The 19,170-nt window shown below is 43.8% G+C and overlaps 1 protein-coding gene across 1 annotated transcript; it reads right to left on the bottom strand. All coding sequences in view use genetic code 11, as the record gives it.

The window, feature by feature from the left end:
• Window positions 1–1,251: 1,251 nt before the first annotated feature.
• Window positions 1,252–18,529, bottom strand: EGR_10632 (hypothetical protein; the record flags this gene model as incomplete). Its single annotated transcript, XM_024499881.1, has 5 exons — window positions 1,252–1,479; window positions 3,140–3,322; window positions 5,056–5,094; window positions 17,122–17,185; window positions 18,435–18,529. 5 exons carry the CDS (start codon window positions 18,527–18,529, stop codon window positions 1,252–1,254), a joined length of 609 nt encoding a protein of 202 aa, XP_024345705.1.
• Between the last annotated feature and the right edge of the window lie 641 nt (window positions 18,530–19,170).

The following is a 19,170-nucleotide window of genomic DNA, read 5'->3' as shown; positions in this document are numbered from 1 at the left end:
TACTGTCGTGCCGTTAATAATGTCGTCTCGGCCTCTACCCATACATCTTTCTGACTGCTGGGATGGCTCCCTCAAGTACCCTCTCATTGATCACACAAGGATTAAGCGCAGACACCTCAGCACGGGTTTACTTAGTGCTAATCCTTCTCATAGTCAGGTGTTCTTAACCTTTTTATAAACTTTCACTGGTGAGAATTAACGGCATTGGAGCAAACACCACCTAGTGTTTGATTCGGTAGAGTAGTAGACAGTGAGATAAACGTTCTGCTCCGCATACAAATCCCAAAGCGTTCTTCGTGTCTACGCCTAGAATTCTCGAAAGATGGTCGACTGTCCTGAAACATCCTCGCTCTTAGTAATCGAGTGCCCAATTCTGGGGATACTCCTGTTTTCAAAGGAGAGTGGAGGGGGTGTAAATCAACACTAACCATCAGTAGGGAATTGAAACGCAAATGGTCGGTTAAAATGGAATTACAGGAGATCAGTCCAAATTAAGATGCAATAGGCTGGAGTGTGTGCTACAAAACCATAGAACAAGTCAACTTGAAGAAGCTAAGCAATTAATGGAGGAATTGGCTGTTTTAAGTATCGGCATTTAAAATTCGACCCACAACCATTGGTGGTTTTAATCAGATGCATTTCGAAATTGCGGCACTCGATTTGGGTCCATGAACATTGCGACTTTACCTTTTATGTCTCCAGCCGATCGACTGAGATCCCATTCCTTAATTGTTCTACTTCTAGGCCTGATTGCCAGTAAATGAATTTCCAAGGAGACAACGATATCGGTATTTACGGCGCTTTCCCTATGCTCACGGTTTCCTCCGTTTTAGGCCACAGTTGACATAATCACAAGGAGAGCCACTAAGAATTTATTTGAATTAAAATGTATAGGGGAGGAGAGGGCACTCAGAAGGAGAGCGGTTTGTAAACATTTCTGCCCTGGGGTGTCTACAAATTAGAAAATATCAAAAATATCACTAAGAATTTGCTGCCTTGAATGAGATAATACGGATTTAAAGGCGGTCATGGAGAAAGGTAATGGCATCTTACTAATGAATGAGGACATGTTGCACGTCTAGCATTGCCAGCAAAAGCGGGAACCACTGTAAGTAAAAGCAGAGTCAAGTAAGTATATGAAGGTGTCGGCTAGTAGTACTACTTGCACAAAGCAGAAGAAGCTAGTCAGCGCAAAATTCGACAAAGATTAATCGCTTGACCTCAATAACAATGCTTAAAACTAGGCGTCACTTATTCGGAAAGTACAGTAAATGATGAATATGTGAAATATGTGCAATTTAAAGTAAATGAAAGTGCAAAGAGAAGTAAATGATGAAGGAAAGTAAAAATTTGCTTACTTTTGCTTGAACATTTTGTATGGGCTGCCTCAGATGCATCTATGGCCTTCTCTTTCTTAAGAAAATTATCAGTTTGAATACCTCCATGGCATCTTCTCTTTCGGCGATCTAATTGGAATCCCTGAATAAATAAGATCACCATACAAAAAATGCGGTAGAGTAACGCGAAGAAGCATTTAAGCAAAATTATTATTATGACAATTAGTAGGAAATCGGCGGGTAAAAAAGCAAAGATGTTCATCTTGACCGCGAGTTGGAAGACAAGAGCGCAAATGGCAAAGTTAGCGAATTAGTGTATCTACTGGTTTACAGTTTGAAAATCAGCTGCCTATGTCTGGCAGCAAATACACGTGCCAACCATAAAAGAGATTGAAGGCCTCTGCTCTACAAAGCATGTAGCAGAGAGCAGGTGACTACTTTAGTAACTGACTTATATTTCATGCTTTGTATGCCACTTCGATTGCCTTCGTCCGCTTGAAGTACGTAAATAGCACCTCTCTTAACTGCGTTTTCAGTTCTTTTCTACGAAAACAGATGCCAGTTTTATCGCGAAAACGACTGCTATACTTAATGCCTGACTTTAAACCCGATGTGAGTGCACATTGAACATGATTTCAGCGAAGAAGGACGGAGTGAGCTAAAAGGCGATTTCTGAAATGCCTAAACAATTCGCCACAAAAATGGAGGCTCTTAAGACTCAACCACAGATTATTTCAGAAATCGAAGGCTTGCTCACTGCCTTTTCTCCAATTGGTGCCCGTTTGCGTGACCAAAACCTTTGCGCCCTCCAAAACCAGGCAATTGACTGACTTATCGGTGGCAGGGATGCACAGCGGTCTGGACTTAATTGCTCGAATTGGTAGATTTTCAATTGTGATACGTCAACTTACTGCAGTATTGTGTACGAAACTATCATTTGTCGGGTTATGTTGGAGCTTATGATTCAGGCCGTTGGAGAATAAGCCTGCATTTACATACACTTAGTACAGCAAATTGTGGATATTGATGTCGCAGTTCTTGTCATCATCCTCCTCCTTTACACCCTTAAAAATTACATATCAGGGTTTCGCTTGACACAACACTTAGAGCCGTGACTATGCAGATCCAAGCTTGTTACCTCATCTCTTCTGTTCATATTTACTTATCTTTTGCCTTTATATCATCGTCAACATTTTTTTCTAAACTTTCCCCACGCCATGTTCCATTGCCCTACTTTCTTCTGGCCTCTTTTTTCCAGCATTTCGGACATTTGGATCCACATTTTTAAACACTCCTGGCAAAGGAATAGCAAAGGCTAGACGTAAAGGAAAGCAGCTCCATCTCCTATTATCTCAGGCCAGTTAGTACCTTGGAAGTCAAATTGTGTTTCTGCGTGTGCTTACACGTATTTGCGCTTGTGCAACACTGGAGTTGAAGAGAATTAACTCACTGCAATCTTGATGATGCTTTATGCGCTCCGAGGCAGTAGCGAGTAAGAATTTACTCCGAGGACTGTACTTTTAACTAATTTAATCACTTCATGTATTCAGTTAATAGCATGATACACATGCAACATTTATCCATTAATTTGTAGTTTACAGTCAAACACTAATACATGCATATTCCAAGTTCCAATTTATGCGAAGGTTAGATAAACTTCATACCAGTGGCGCTCAACGTGGGCCTATTTTATTCCCCAACAAGATCAGGGCGAGTGGAAACATTGGACGTCATTCTGCTCCTTGTCTGTCCAGTGTTTTAGAAATCCTCCCTTGGCGGACTTGCCAAACCACCCTCACTACCTTTACGTCTTTGTATACAAACCTATGTATCCAGCTATCGTTCCAATTCTCTGCCGCACAAATCCCCTGAATGTGTTTTTCTTTAACACAGTAAACACTTTTACTGATACATTTCATTATTTTCTGAGTGTAATTGATGTTTTTCGCTAAGATTTGCATGTTTTTGGTATACAAACACAATTTCTTCAAAAAAAAACACATTAGGTTTCTGCTATAGTCGGGTGATTTTCAGATAGCGGATCAGCCGACTTACACCGAGTTGCGAGTCAGTCACTTGCGCTCGCTCAGGATAAAGCTACGCACCCGTTATTTAACAATCCTTCTAATTGTTTTTCTAACTATATTCCTGGTTGATCAAATAGTTGTTTGAAACATCCGCATGTGGTGGCTCATGCTGGTCTTGCGATTAGGCTCTCTACTTTGGCAAAGTCAATGTTTTTACTTATTTAGCTAGCGAGATAATTTTGTAACCTTTCCAAAACAAGTCAAATGATGGTTTGGCGAGATTAATATTGCTTCTGTTTGGAGGCAGATTAACAAAAGGAGCTTCGGGTACACACAAAGCCAATCTCTACCTAATACATTATTTTTTCATATTTAAAGCCTGTCCAATTTTGCCAATTTTGGTAAGGAAAGAAGTGGATGTTGTCAACACGAGTTATAAAGTGTCTGAGAATAATGAAGAATGCTCGACGACATTTACAGAAGCAGCCAACTTTAACTGCTCCGGTGCGAATTAGGTAAGCCTTATTAATTCCTACCAATCTTCAAGGTCCCGGCAGAACTGACAGTTCCTTCTGTACACCTCCGGAACGATCAAAGATAAGCGCCAACACCATGTCCACCTTGCAGTCTTTTGATGACACCTTTAAGAAGTTTGAAGACGTTACCTAAGCACGTACTTTTGAAACACAGATATCTCTTGCAGAATTTGCCAAAATTGTAGGTAATTCTCTTTTCCCTACCTTTTATTTGCAATCATTCTTAGCGGTAGTTTGACTAAATTAAGGATATTGAGGTGCGTGCAAGTCAGGTAAGCAATTGCCATACATGTGCTTATTTTGCAGACTAGTATTTGATACCCTAAATTGTCAAAGGTAGAGTCTTAACATAATCCATTTGTCAGTAAGTGGGCAGGTGAAGGAATGGCAGTGGTGGTCCTCTCATGTAGGTGCTAAGGCAAAGCGACATTATTTCTAAGCAATATCACTCTCATGCCTTCATTTGCGCTAACAAAGGACCAATTGGCAAATAAGAAGTTAAAGGTAAGACTGCGAGTTCAGCATCAAATTTTCTGTTCATGAAAACAGTTGCAATTTTTTAAGCAAATATCTGCATCAACATCCGACTGAGTTTATATCAGTAATAAGTGCTTTACATCTTTATCATTAGGCATAGTTAGATAGCAACTTTAATTAATGGAAAACTGTAGATGATGCTACTCCTGCCTCTACAAGCTGTATTTATTTGAATGGTTTAAATGGATGCACAGGGAGCCGGATGGGTACTCAAATGTACAAGTAGGTATATGGTACTTATTCCCTCCGTCTAAGAATTCCCTTCCACACGTATCCTATCTTAGCTGACAATCTCGATACCCCAAACCTATAAAGTTCTATAATGCATTTAGATTTTTCATTGTTTTATTCACTTAACATTATTTTCTGATTAATGTGGACTTGCTGCATTATCACCATACCAGCAGTGCACAAAATTGGAAAGGCGTCTCTAAAATTTTAATTCTCTAGTACTACGGTTCCCACTCTGATTGGTTGAGTAGCTTGACCAATGTTTGTTGTATAGACCGTTGGATTTTGTACTGATCCGGCTACACCCTAACATGAAGTCTGCTTTATCAAGAATTGAATGGATAAAAGCTTTCATCACCATGGTAACATCTGGTCTCTGCCCCCTACCTCTTCATATTTTGTCATAGCGAACATCTGTGAAGAAAACTAGAAGAATGTGATAATATATGTAGTCGTGAATGCAGGGCGTTCAGAACAGAGATACAAATGTTTTCCGCCCTGAATGAAGAGATATATTGACAGACTTAAGCAGAAATAGATAGGCATTCTTGATCTTGTCCCCCTCAAACTTTAACGTGTCCTTACCGATTTATAATTCTTCTAATTGGGCAAACCATTGCAAAAAAATAAAACTTGTCTTCACAAAGCTTTTTTCTTAAAATGCGACTTCTATCACTCTAGTTTTCGCCAGTTTGAAGCAGCATCCCACTGTAAGGAATTTTTACTTAGGAGCTTATTTATGCTTAAAGCATTTGAAAACCAGGCCAGTCATGAAGTTTAGTATCAAATGTATTACTTTGCAGAGAAGTCAATAATTTCTTGCATTTGAAAATTTGGACCACGGTGGCAGCGAAATTAAACAGACGCCAATAGTGTGAAGGATAACACTATCAAAATGTCAAATTATCGGGCTAAGTATTACCGGATAATTCGGGAGTTAGAAGTAAATCAGGATAGCTCACTTCCCTGCTACCAGTCCAATAATGTAGACGTTGAAAAACTTTTTAATTTAGTCGCTACCCGATTCACTACTTTGTGTCTTTTCTTCACGAAAGTGCCATCAAACTTTATACTGTAACTTGAAAGAAGGATTAAGGCATCTGCGGGATGGGTGAACAGGTGTTCCAGAAGAATCGGCAGCAATACAGTCAAAATAACTCAAAATAACTACACTGCACGCAATCGGATTTTGACGGTAAATGTCCCCCCGATTTGAGAGAAGAATGAAATGCGGAAACATCAAGCACCCTAAATGAGCAGACACGTGATGAAATCCATCTCGCAATGTTACCAGCAGCAAACTCTATCCCCTTCGAAGACCTCCGCTACTTAACAGCGAATTTAGATCGCGTTCCCTCATAATCGAATCATTTAGCTGCAAAGAAAAGCAACTGCGTAACGCCACAAGAACCTTCATCCGAAAAGGATTTTAGAGATAGTTCGCTAATTGCTAATAACACATTAAAATTACACTTCATTACTACGGTTTTTAGATTTAGGCCACAGGGCACTCGTTTGATGAGAACTAACTTTCTATTAGTCTGAGTAAATGCAGCCACATTCATTCCGGTTTAAAGGATAAAAGCAATCGCAAAAGAAACTACTACCTCCAAAATGAGAACACCTATGTGTTGGCATGTCTTTGAGGTAATGCGACTAAGAAAATTGTTATTTTTCGGTCACTAGAGACCACATTGTTTCATAGGGAAAGCTACATCACAAACGCACAACGCTACCCCTAACAATATATCTTCAAATACAATTGAAAAAAAGACATTTACAATGCAAAGTTCCGAATTCAGCAACTACTGCAAGGTCAATGGAAATTAATCTCGCCTTTAAAATTTGATCTAATGAAGAACTACATACTAGCCCTCCACAATTCCCCCTCCCCCAACAATTTCCGCCTCGTGTGCTTCTACCTGAAAACCAAATTGGAAGCAATCAAGCGGGTACGGCAGTGGTAGAAATGAAGATTTTGTCCAGCCTAAGAACGTCAAAGTCTACAACCACAATTGATGAAACATTGAAGGGATGGGTCTTAAAAAGACAGTCTTTACCCAAAGAGACCTATGCACATTATTGCGACGCCACCTCTAAAATCGCCGCACTCCCGCCTCCAAAATAGTAGACCAGGGGTCCATCAATTTATTTGTCAATGTTGAAGACGTACTTAGGGAAGACATTGCGCAGGATCTCTAAACAAGTAGTATGGGAACCCTTTTATTGAAGTCCCTATACTTGCCCTTCTCCCCACTTCGCACTCGGATTGAACTATTCGTGTGAAATTCTGAAGACAAATTTCATGAGATAAAGTAAAATAAAAAGCAAAGAAACAAAGCTCGCCCTGACCTATCCTATGATGATGCAGGAGGCGACAGGTTGCGGGAATACGAGGCACAGCGACAAAAGAACTTGGTGTCAAATTAAGCTAGCACAATTAAACATTTGGGAAGACGAGGAGTCTAATATTGCCAAGTTGGGTTCGACACATTCCATCAAATGCGTTCAGTACTCTCCATACGTGCATTTTCGACAGGCCACCCTTGGTAGGAAGGTCAAATAAAAGAACAGCTCAGCGAAGAAGAACTGTCCTCCAGCAAATCCTCACCAAAGGAAGCCCAAGGCGACACTCAAGATAGCAGCTGCAATAGAACGGCTCAACACGTTCGCCACTAAGATCTGCCGGTCCATCTGATAGAAGATTCTTAACGACACCCCAGTCATGGCACTGTTTAACTAATCACACCAACTGAGGTTAGTTATTCAAGCTGGTTTAATTCCTGCTCGAAAACCACAACATGCAATTGTCCTTTATCAACTTCAGTGCTTTAAATGTAAACAGTCTTTATGCGAACCATATTTTTTATCAGTCGCAGTTATCATAAGTTGCTATGGAACAGGTGTCACATATAAGTGAGACTTGATGAACAAAAAGGTACAATGAGGAATGTGGAAGCCGCTTCTCTGCAGTAATACTTCAGTTAGGAAGAGGGCCAGAATTATGAGTACAAATACAATCACACAGGCGGGACAGTAACTCCATTGGCTAGGTGAACTAACGCGAGAGTAAAAGTAAGCAGTGGACAAGCATTTCCAGCATCCCAGGCAGCGGCTGCGATTGTGCGTTCTGCCACAAGAATGATCCATTCCAAACGTTGAATTCTGTTGATTGAGAATACAACTTTCGTAAGCACCCCCAAATTCTCCAGATGCAACACATTAGCACTCGCAGTGTTCTACTCCCGAAGGACGAGTAATGCCCATTAGGTGGTTACCAGGGCATAGACGCCTACCCCAATTCCTACTGAAGGTATATTTATTCTAAAGCAGTTCAAATTAGGCGTGCGAGTCACTTGTGTTCGGCATGGTCAACCACTTTTTGAGGATATGAACACATAACCAAACACCGTAACCCTCAAAAATGAAAAAAAGTGGTGCCCTCAAAACCTACATAGGCAATTAAAAACCCTTATAAATGCACGCACAAACAGATAATGGAAACAAAGACACCGTAACTCACCGTTGACTTTGGACGCATCTTACTTATGCACTGTAAAATAGTGGATTCCGGTCCTTTTGGCGTATTCACTACAAACTCTACGCCAACCAAAAGGAACGTGCACAGCCACGTAGACAATCTATCTTCTTTATTCACATCCACGAAAGGATAGAGACACTAATCTTCGAAAAAAGCTTGATTGCCATTATTTGGCAGTACCATTACCGATTTAAAACTGTACAAATCCATCAACGCCAAAGGAGATGAGCCAGTGGGTCAGTTAATCATCAGCGCACATGGTGGCCTTGGGAGGCACTATTGGAAAAGCACACGTAGATAAAATGTCGGAAAGAAAAGTTGGTGAAAGGCATTAAAGAGGGCGAATCTTCGTACCATTTGTATAAATATTACTAGGCTGTACAACTATTACATCCGTCCCAAATTATAAAAAATTTCTTCGAAGTCCTTTTTATCTAATTCACGTATGCATTTGCATGGATGAGAGTATGTGTCGGAGTGTGTAGGCATCATTTTTGCCTCATTAAATATAAAACACATGCAAACTTCATGTCTGATTTTATCTGTAAGAAATTACCACAGCTCCTAAAGTCAGCTTTTTTAAAGTCGTTTTATAGGTAATTTGTAGCGTCCTGAGACTCCCTGAAGACGAAAGAAGACACAATACTCGGGCAGAATATATGTATTCAGCATGGAGAAGGTGTCTGGGCTATTGGCATGGCCCAAAAGGCCAGCCCACCCAGAGAGGTACAAGGGGGCTAATTCAAAGTACAAAAGTGGCGCCTCACCAAAACCGAGGGATAAACCACTATCGTATTACATAGCCTCCCTCCTCTTCTGAGCGTCGTCCCCGGCGCTCCCGCAGGTCAACCTCCCGCGTCAGCCATTACAACGTAGTCGGTGCAGTAAAGAAACACCCACGAGCCAACCGTGCCAGTCACCAAATTAGCGCGCAACTGAGGGGATACTTGACCTCAACGTCACTGATCCCTCTTGGCAGCTTGACTGGATCTGGAGTTTCGTCCGGTTTAGGGATTTGATTCAGAATGGGGAATTGCGTCGGCCATCATGTGTGTCCATAGCTGGATGTAGGAACACTGGCCTAGAAGTAGATTTGAATAAGGGAATACAAGATTTAAAACAGGTCCATGGGGGACGGTAGGGGAAATCTGTAACGAAACTTTTTGATAGTTCACGGCTAGTGTCGCTTCGGTTGTTAATAGCTTTTCCGCAGAACACGGGACTGGGAGAGATGCCGAAGGTAGACGTCAACATCAACCCTTCTGTTAGGGGTCATCACCATTCTCCCATCCGTAGCATATGTACTTCTTCCGCTCCACTAAGGCTTATCACGCAGAAGTGGAAAATCAGGATACATGTCTTTCAAGATCGAGTTCGCTTTCCGCTGCCACCAGTTTAGCTTCCCGAGACGCCCTGGAGACGAAAGAAGACACAATACTCGGGCAGAATATATATATTCAGCACGGAGAAGGTGTCTGGGCTATTGGCATGGCCCAAAAGACCAGCCCCACCCAGAGAGGTACAAGGGGGCTAATTCAAAGTACAAAAGTGGCGCCTCACCAAAACCGAGGGATAAACCACTATCGTATTACACATTGGCTGTCACGTTTCGCGTTGTCAAGGTACTGAATCTTCTGCTATCACTTTCATAATGCCTGGATTTTGGATGTTGTGAGTCGATTTGTTACAAGGGCAACTCCAAATATATAATAATGCCTACTTGGTGCCACTGCCTTTTAGGACCTCTAATTCGACGAGAGTCTACCTGTTTATCATAAGGCAACATATGATGAGCATCGAGGCACCATTGAACAATGCCAAATGCTAAACCTATCCTAGCCATTACTTTGTGCAATGCTCAGGATTGCGATTCACGGGTTGTCATGCTTTTGCGCGTCAGTGGATTCCATGTAGGTGTTTTAGGCGACAATGTACCTTTGCCAGTTATCCTCCAGTATTTGTAGAATGCATAGAAGGATTTTTTTACTCAAATTGCAGCAATATCCATCTTAGTGAAACATATTGTACTTATGGGGCACTGCTAATTTCGATAAATCGTTGACATCTACACCAATAGTTAAAAATTCAGTCCTTGGTTATGTGCTGACGTATTCTCGGTGAAGCGCATTAAGCGGGACATTAATAACTACTGAATCGAGAGTTTAATTTCGACATGAATTAATGTTTGAGGTTGATGCAGAAGTAAGGCGATAGCATATTAGTGGCCTGTATCTGCTTACTTGGAAGGCTCTGGGGGGATTTCATGCACTCACCTTAAGCCATGCGAATTTCCATGTGCAACTCGTATTGAGCTCGCTTTAACGGAACCTTGCCTTCTCAATTCAAAACGAGCTGTAGGCAATGCTTTGGGTCGCATTTAAAACTCTGTTGAAGAATGGCGAGATGACTAGCAATAAAGGGACATGTTTTGCTTACAAACACAGCCGCTTGACTTGCATCAATTCGCATAAGATGTAAATGCTACTATCTACCAGGAGTGTGCCTGTCAATCTAAAACGTATCTCACTGGAATGTCACAAAATCCTTCCCAGCAAACCAACTACTCGTGTAGATCAGTTTAGCAGACGGCAGTCTAGTGTGAGGTCTGGTCTACGTGAGAACAACTGTGGTGGTGGTACTAAAAAGAAGCACCAAATACGTAGCAACATTCATCAAATGGTCACGGGGTCGCTGACGGAAGGAGTTTATTGATGCAAACTAGAAGGTGGGAGTTGTGAGAACTCCACTAGACACATTCCAGCTATAGGTACGAGTCATTCAGGCGCATTCCCAGTGCGACCCACAAAGCATGTGACTGCAATGAATGGGCCTGCAAGGAGGGCAATGTGGCGGACACGAGGATTGTTAATCATCTGACCATTTTTCCTGCTGCCCCAATAAACGGCATAAATGTCACGTGCGGCGATTATCGGTTCGCGTGATCACATTTGAAGAGCATCATCCAGACATCATAACGCAATGCGGTGGTGTTGTGAAAAGAAGATGACAGGCAGTAGTTGTGCGAAGGACAGTGGCAGAGGTAATCGCGTAAGTGCAGGTGCTGGAGATGGAAAAGCCGCAAAAATTAGCAGCTGCATTCACAAGCAGTATAATGCTGGAAAGAAGGACTCCAGTCATTACACCAGACTCGCAAAGACATGCGGAACCAAGGCAACAACAAAACGAACCTCCATCGTCATCACTCCCAATTCCCAGCTAGAGTTCATGCGCAGCATCATTGGCCGAGTAGGACGCTCTCACACAAATCCCGCAACCATTGGTGCACCGAAGGATCTGCCGAAGAGACCGCAACCATCGTCACGTCCAAAGCCAGCCCCACATCAGCAGCCGCACCTACGCGCAAGCCCAGATGCGCATAAAATTGCCAAGAACGCGTCAGCATGCATCGCCCTACATCCGCGCCTCCAGTCGAGTGCAAGAAATAACAAGAAGGTAGACTCACCCTCCATCCATGTTAAAGTCAATGCAAGGAAATCCCACCTCACCATTCATTCGCCTGAGCCGATGCGTGCATCAAAGCTTACCGCAACATCCACACCTCATGGGATTACCAAAAGCCCCCCGCAATTTGATATACCTCCCGTTAGAACAACCATTCCTGCATCACCCTACGTGCCAGACCACAGTGTCACCTTCGAGGCACCTGGCAATCATCCCACTGCACTCCGTCTAGTGCGCCGCACACTGCCGAAGAGGAAGGCACGGCGATTGACCGTCTTACCAGTGACTAAAGAGACCAAACTGCCTTCACGAGGGACAAAGAAGCGAATCAGTAGATGCCAGGCCAACCACCAGGTGGACAAACAGATCTATCCACACCTGGCGAATAAACGCGCGCAAAGAAAGCATCGTGCACGGATGACTGTGCAGAGACGGGGAGGGTGTCGCATAGATAAGCTACCTCCTCGTTTCCGACACAATGCGACCAGCAATGCCACCACAATCCCATCCTTCAGCTTGAATGACGAAATAGTCAACACAGTTGTTGGCGACATCGGAGATTCTGGCCAACCACCAACTCTACATAATCATCATCATCACCCAAGCGAAGAGGCCTCAATCCCGCTCTCCCCTACGCGGCAGTGGCACAGATCTGCGGATTCGACAGTGAAACCCAATTTAGGTAAAGACTGTTTCAAAGTGTCCTCCATGAAGATTCCACAGATACGACCGAATAAGCGATGTTCAAGACCAAGCCAACCTCCTGTTCGTTGCCATCGAAAGCGGAATTGTCGACAGACCCAAGGGACACGTACGCGCGCCTTGAAAAGGACTGAGAAGAAATCGACTGAGGTGATAACATGCATCATCTCGTAGATGCAAGAAAGGTAAGCAGGTAAAATCGTAGTTACTCCGTTATATCTTTCAGACGCAAGTACGTACGAGTAGGCGAATTATATACGTGGGATGTTGAATCTCATCTGGGAAGGAGGAGGTTGGCTGACGCTGCAGTGGCATCGCTATACGTTGTGAATTAGACCGTGTCAAGAACTGTTCGACAGAATGGCGGGCGGACAACAATGATGGTGGGTGGGTGCACGCAGTAACGTGGAGTGATGAAGGTGCAATCTCGTCAATGCAGGCATGAAATTTGAACCCGTGGTGTATGTGCTTCAAGGACATGTGACTCATCTCAGCTCCGTCGGTAAGGCTACTGGCTGCCAAGTGGGATGTTCACTTGACACATTATCAGCCTGTGATGATACTACTCAAACAAAAGGGAGCGTTTCTGCAAGAGCTACGTGCCCTCAGCACGTACTGAGTGGCAATGGAGCCACGTTAGGCCATGGTGGACGCTTTGATCAGTTCAGGGCATCCGGAGAAAACTCACCACAGGTGTGATCAAACGGACTTTCTCGTGGAGATCAACTAAGATCATTCATCGGATCCTACTATGTGGTTCCATTTCTATTCTTCAAAGACGAATGAAACGCGTGGAGTGACGTGACAAATTCAGACCAGATTGTCGATGTTTACTTCTGTCTCAAAATCTGCACAACCTATCATCCGTCATACCCACCGGATTTAATGCTAACTGATTACCTGCAAGGTGTCAAGACAAATGAAAGCCACAATTTTTGCGCGTATCCATGTTAGAATGTTGGGCAGGTTGCTTCCCTTCATTACCAAATGGACCGATGCCATCGAGCATGATGCGCAGTCGTAGTGCCGCGTAAGATTGGCGCCTGGAAAGAAAGGACAGGAAGAAGACGGATGGGAGGGAGAAGGGAAAGAGGACAGAACACGTCACCGAGAATGCAGCGGGTGCGGTGTCTGCCTGTTGGAAGCAAAATGGAGCCTCCGACAGGGCATTACAGATTGCGTCTTCACACGTCGCCCCCTGCCATTGCCACCATGCATAAGTCACCTGCCATCAAGGTAGTAAAGAAGGACCTCCGTACCTGAACTCATTTGACCCACTGCACAATCTGCTCCCAGTCTGGTTGGTTTGCAGATGTTTGTGCTGGGAAACGAAGAAAAAAGAAAAGGAAGGAAGGCCATGTAAGAGACGGATGCATAGTTAAACGAAGGGGAGTTTGGAATGGGGGGCCTTGCAGAATCCGATGGTTTAATCTTTACACCGGTGACACGGAGGGGAAAGGTTTGGTGCTTCTTCTACCGCACCATTTCCCTTGCTCTCTCTTTACCACCAATATCGTGCAACACCAGCGCATACAAATAAGACCACTTGCAAACCAGTTGAGCACTCCATTAAAAATTGAAATTTGTATGGATATTGCCAGCTGAATGTCCATGTAGTGTCATGCAGTGTGAATGTGTTTTCCTGCAGTACAGCACACTCTTCACAGGAGCTGTTCAGGATTGTGGATAATGCCGACGTCAAGAGGACAATAACTTCGACAGAGGACGTACGAGGAACTAAAATGACGTTAGGGTAACGTCTATCCAGCTTGAATGGCGGGCACGGATCTGAAACAAAGAATGCAGCCTCACCTAACCCCATCGCACATCTAATATCAGGAAGCCGCCTAATAAATTGGAAAAAACAACGGAAATGAGATCCATATTATCGCGTCATGTTCTAGTCAAGTGGCTGGCCATGTCTGCCAGCAACTTCTCCTCGAATAGGGTGAACACCCTAGTCATGTGCCACATCTCGTAAAATATAAGACGCACTTCAAACAGTTCTGCATAGCCTTCAGGAGAACACCAACTCGTACACCTATCCTGATCCCATTCTACTCCTTCTTCTCAGTATGTACCTTTCTGCCCTTCTCGCATTCCCGTTCGTGATATCCGGAACACAGATAAAAGCCCACTTAATAGGGGACAAATTGCTCCCTACCGGATCGGATTCATTTACCATTTGTGAGTGACGAAGGGTATTTTGAACTTAAGGAGATGAGGGGCTAAGTAAAACGTTTTGGTGCATTTTGAGTACCGTTGCGATTTTCGTGACCTGGATGTAGGACTTAGTGGAGCTTCTCAGTTTAGACTCTTTAGAAAAACGGTCGTTGTCTCGGAGGTTATGTACAGTAATTCGCAAAAAGTGTGCAAAAGAATGGACGATGAATTCACTGCCAATGACATATGACAGGGAGTAAAACTGACTAAACTAATTGAGAGTTTCAAACACGCGACTCTGCGTTCGTCATCAATTGACGATGAGTGACAACTAGATGTTGTTGGGGGGGATGAAATACGAAGACAATGATGGTCTATTCATTCGCCTTGGAACCACCAACTATCAGGCATCAGGCAACTATCCAAACACCGTCCAGTCCCTCACACTTTCCCTCACGTCTTCATCTGTCGAAGATCAATCCATTTATTTGGGAGTCAGTCATATCCTTCTTACTACAGGTCAGTCCGTCTATTAGATCATCGAATTCACGTTAACAAAACCCATCTACATCACCTTGGATCCCTCTTTTAGTCATTTCATCACCTATGTCTATCTCCATCAAATCCGTATCTATGCGTCTGTCCTTCCACTCTGCCATCTAATCACACCTTACACGTCAATCCATCACATATCCATTCATGCCGTATCCATCCATCCATCCATTCATTCAAAAATCACTTCCTCAAAAATGCTTTTAGCTGGAGATGAAGTGGTAAATTTCATGTAGCGAAGATATGGACTTGTTTACTTGCCTCTGCACTACCGATGCTGACGTGTAAGTACAGGACTCGTGTGGTCCCTAAATCACCATCTTGTAGACAGTCGGTTGTTCAGCAGAGTCTCGGAGTCGTATTTCCAAGTCATTTCTTAATGGCAAATGGTGGTGCATCGGTAGTACTTCCAAGAACAGCATGTTGGAAATGGAAGCTTTGCTTACACGAGTCTTGCGGTCAAGGTCTGGGACACATTCAGACATCGAAGAGGGAGTCGATGCTATTAGAGCTTTGTGACAACAACGCAGCATTCAGGCAGTCGACAAGGGGCAGAGTATTTGGTGGGCTATAAAACAAAATGAACTGATATTCATTTCTCTTTCTTAGTTTTTGTTGTTTACTGCCACTACTTACACATAAGATCCCCCCATTTTTATTCAGTTCAAACTACTACCAAGATATCGCTACTTCCTTCAAACAATAAGTGCTTCCACAAGGAACTCATTCCCTCTTGACTATGTACACAACTAAATTGGGGTAGAATGTAAAATGACCAAGTGCGGGCAAGCGTCAATTGAAATCTCTGGCTGATTTACCGAATCCATGGTATTTCATGATGCCAGCTGAACACCAGCAGAAACAAGGAGTTCAGGTGGGATATATTAATGCCACAAATCAAAATAGAGATTAAAAGCGAGACTCTTTAATTCACATCAATAAGAGCAGCAGCCTTCATAGACAGCAGAAAGGTTAATTCAGAAACCGTTTGATGTACCTTCCTGCATTACCCTACGTGCCAGAAGACGCTGTTAACTTTGAAGTACTTGACAATCATTTCACTGCGCTCCGTCCACAGTGCCACGCACTCCCAATGACGAAAACGCGGCGACATAACGCCCTACCAGTGACTAGAGACACCAAACTGCCTCCACGGGGAACGACGAAGCGAATCAGTAGACGCCAGGGCAACCACCAAGTTGACAAATGGGTCTCTCCACTTCTGGCAAATAAATGCGCGCGTGCACGAATGACTGCCTTCGCGGCAGGGATGGGGAGGGTGCTAGGTAGATAAGCTGCCTTCTGCTTTTCGACACAATGCAACCAGCAGTGACACCACAATCCCATCCTTCAGCTTGGACGATGAAATGGTCAACACTGTTGTTGGGGGCTTCGGAGATTGTGGACAACTGCCAACCGCACACAATTGTCCTCATCCAAGAGAAGAGGCCTCACTGCCGCTCTCCCCTACGCGGCAGGTGCAGAGATCGACCTAGGTCTGCGCCACAACCTTGTTTTTCATTTACATCTGAATTTATCGGCCATAAATAAAGGCGATTTTGCTGCACATTTATGCGTCACATGTGGACCAGTGATCATTATCTCGCTGAAAAGGGAACTACTGTCAACCATTTGCCTTGGTAAAGTGACGCGCTTCCGTGGAGTGCTAACTGAAGCGTCAAGATGTGCGTGTGGAGTAATGAAGTGACCCCGAATTCTCAGCTCCAAACGTCGTCTTACAGCACGCGAAACACCGCTGATGTTAACTGGAAGCTAGCGAGCGAGCGCGCGCAAAAGTCTAACGTCATGTAGCAAATCAATTCCCCATAAATCAATAAATCGATGATTCCGTAACCGACGCTGCCGCCAGCTGCTGAACACTTTTGCGCCCGCCATCTGCTCCTCCACCACCTACTGACAGGTGGGTGCAGAAAGCCGAGTTTAATCCAGAGGAAAGATATCAAAACACCAACTTTGTGGGCTGAATGGCAACATTTTGAGGTCTCGCACCTAAACCCATTAATCGCGCACACCTCATGCTTTGTTGCAGTTGCTCTGCCAATCATTGCATGATGAGAAGCATTAGAAATTTGCTTTCTTATAAATGACAAAATGATTCATGGGAGCAATAAAGTCTCTTCTAGACTCCCAGAGTAAGGCTTACAATTGTTGAGATTAGAAGGGTTAATTAGAGAATATTTTGATCAATGTGATTTCTTGAACAGCGAATACGGGACTATTCTTCCCCTAAAGTGTTTTTAATCATGCAGTCCGTCACGGGTTATGCCACTAATACCCAATTCCCGTTGTTACAAATTACAAAGGATTGAATTTTTCTGACAGCATTGTTTCAAATGTCCCGAGGCGACAGAAAATGGACACGATAAATGAAAGGAGAGTCACCGCTTGCATCAAGTCATTACATTTTCTTGACAAAAAGATGTCATTTAAAAGTGCTTCAGCAGTTCGTGAGCCAACTTATTCCTTCTCTACCGCCTTTGTAATCGGGTGAATGAAGGCTCAAAATATTACTATTTATTTAATGCTCGGTCAAACACTTGCATCATGCTGGACGGCAGATAGTGAAGCTCTCACTAAACAAGTAGAGGAATTGACGAGGTCCATGGTGAACTTCCTGTCTTTCCCCCCTCGCCGACCCTCGCTTCCACCGCACCTTGTTCCACCTAAACTAACACCTTGCGATACGAATGCATTTGCGCAATTAACCAGTTGTCCTACAAGTTGATTTCTTGTTATAGGTGACAAGGGTAAGCTGAGCACAAAGGTCGTCTGGGTTGTTCATGCGTGTAGCTACTGCTTCGAATAGGGCAATGCAAATATAGCCGCCGTGCTCTTGCCTTGGAGATAGAACTGTCGTGGTTTCCATGCCTAAGTTATTAAAAGCAGATGACCCACACCGATGCCTACTCCCACTCCATTTCAACGCGTGTCTATCAATCCATGCTTGTCAGGTCTAACAGCATTTGCTCCATCCAATCACCAGAGTCCCACATTCTGGCAACTGGTGCTGGCTGCTAATTGAGGCTTTGGCACTCAAGCCAGCCATTCCGCACACCAGCACCAGTGAAAGTGGTCGCCGCTTTTCACCCTTACCGCCTACGCGGTCAGACAACATTAGCACCGAAATAGGCGGTAGAGATAGAATACTCAGTTTTGACCTAATTGTGTGTAAAATCAACAAGCCAACGAAGGGCCACAGAGACGCATCAACGCAGGTACTCAGTCCTGCGCACGAAAAGAGTCGCAACATCTCATCTACCAGGTGATTTCTCAGTAGACATCCTTACACGATGACCGAGACATGCGACGGACTCTTGCCACTTACTTTGGATTCAAGCAGCCACTAGAACTCAGAAAGAGCCGCAAATGTTGAGGAGCATTAACAAATGCTGTTACATCTTCTCCAGGAAAACAAGCCATAACAAGTCATTAAACTGCAGTCAAGGCACAAATCTCATAAGCAATGCGCTCCTTGTAGACATCGATTGCCTACACACCATAAGAATGCTTTCTGGTGACGAAGACGTCGCCTTGTCGCTCCAATCATCCTTGTGTCCTTCACCAGACAGCAATGAAGACGCATCCGTTTTAGGAGCAGACATCGCCTCATCCTCATTCTACAACCCATATGTCCTACCTCGCGAACACGACAGTGTAGTCCACTGCACTCATCTCCTGCATGCATAAAAGAAGGATTTGGCCGTGATATGTTGACATATACAGGCAAGCATGCAGTTCTACGACCAGGTCACCAGTCCTTCCGAACGTCAACACTAAATCTGCTTTCAAATTGACAATGGCTACAAACAGGAACCCAGCCGATACATTCATGACAGCGCGGTACAACATGTCAAACGCCGATCACTCACTGCTTCCATTAAGGCTTTAGGGAAATCATAACTGTAATAGGACAGAACGATAGCAATAGCAAAACAGCGCCTACCATAAATGGCTAAATCTGTCCATCTTCCCTGAAAAGGTCAGCTCCACCTCATCTTCAAGTCCTGCAACCAACTCCAAGCCCGATTCCTTCACAGCCATCTCGTCTTTCACACAACATT

Source organism: Echinococcus granulosus, assembly GCF_000524195.1.
Source record: "Echinococcus granulosus chromosome Unknown EG_S00244, whole genome shotgun sequence".
Classification (NCBI taxonomy): Eukaryota; Metazoa; Platyhelminthes; class Cestoda; order Cyclophyllidea; family Taeniidae; genus Echinococcus; species Echinococcus granulosus.
The sequence above is the reverse complement of the archived record's forward strand: the minus strand, read 5'-3'. Positions and strand labels throughout refer to the sequence as shown.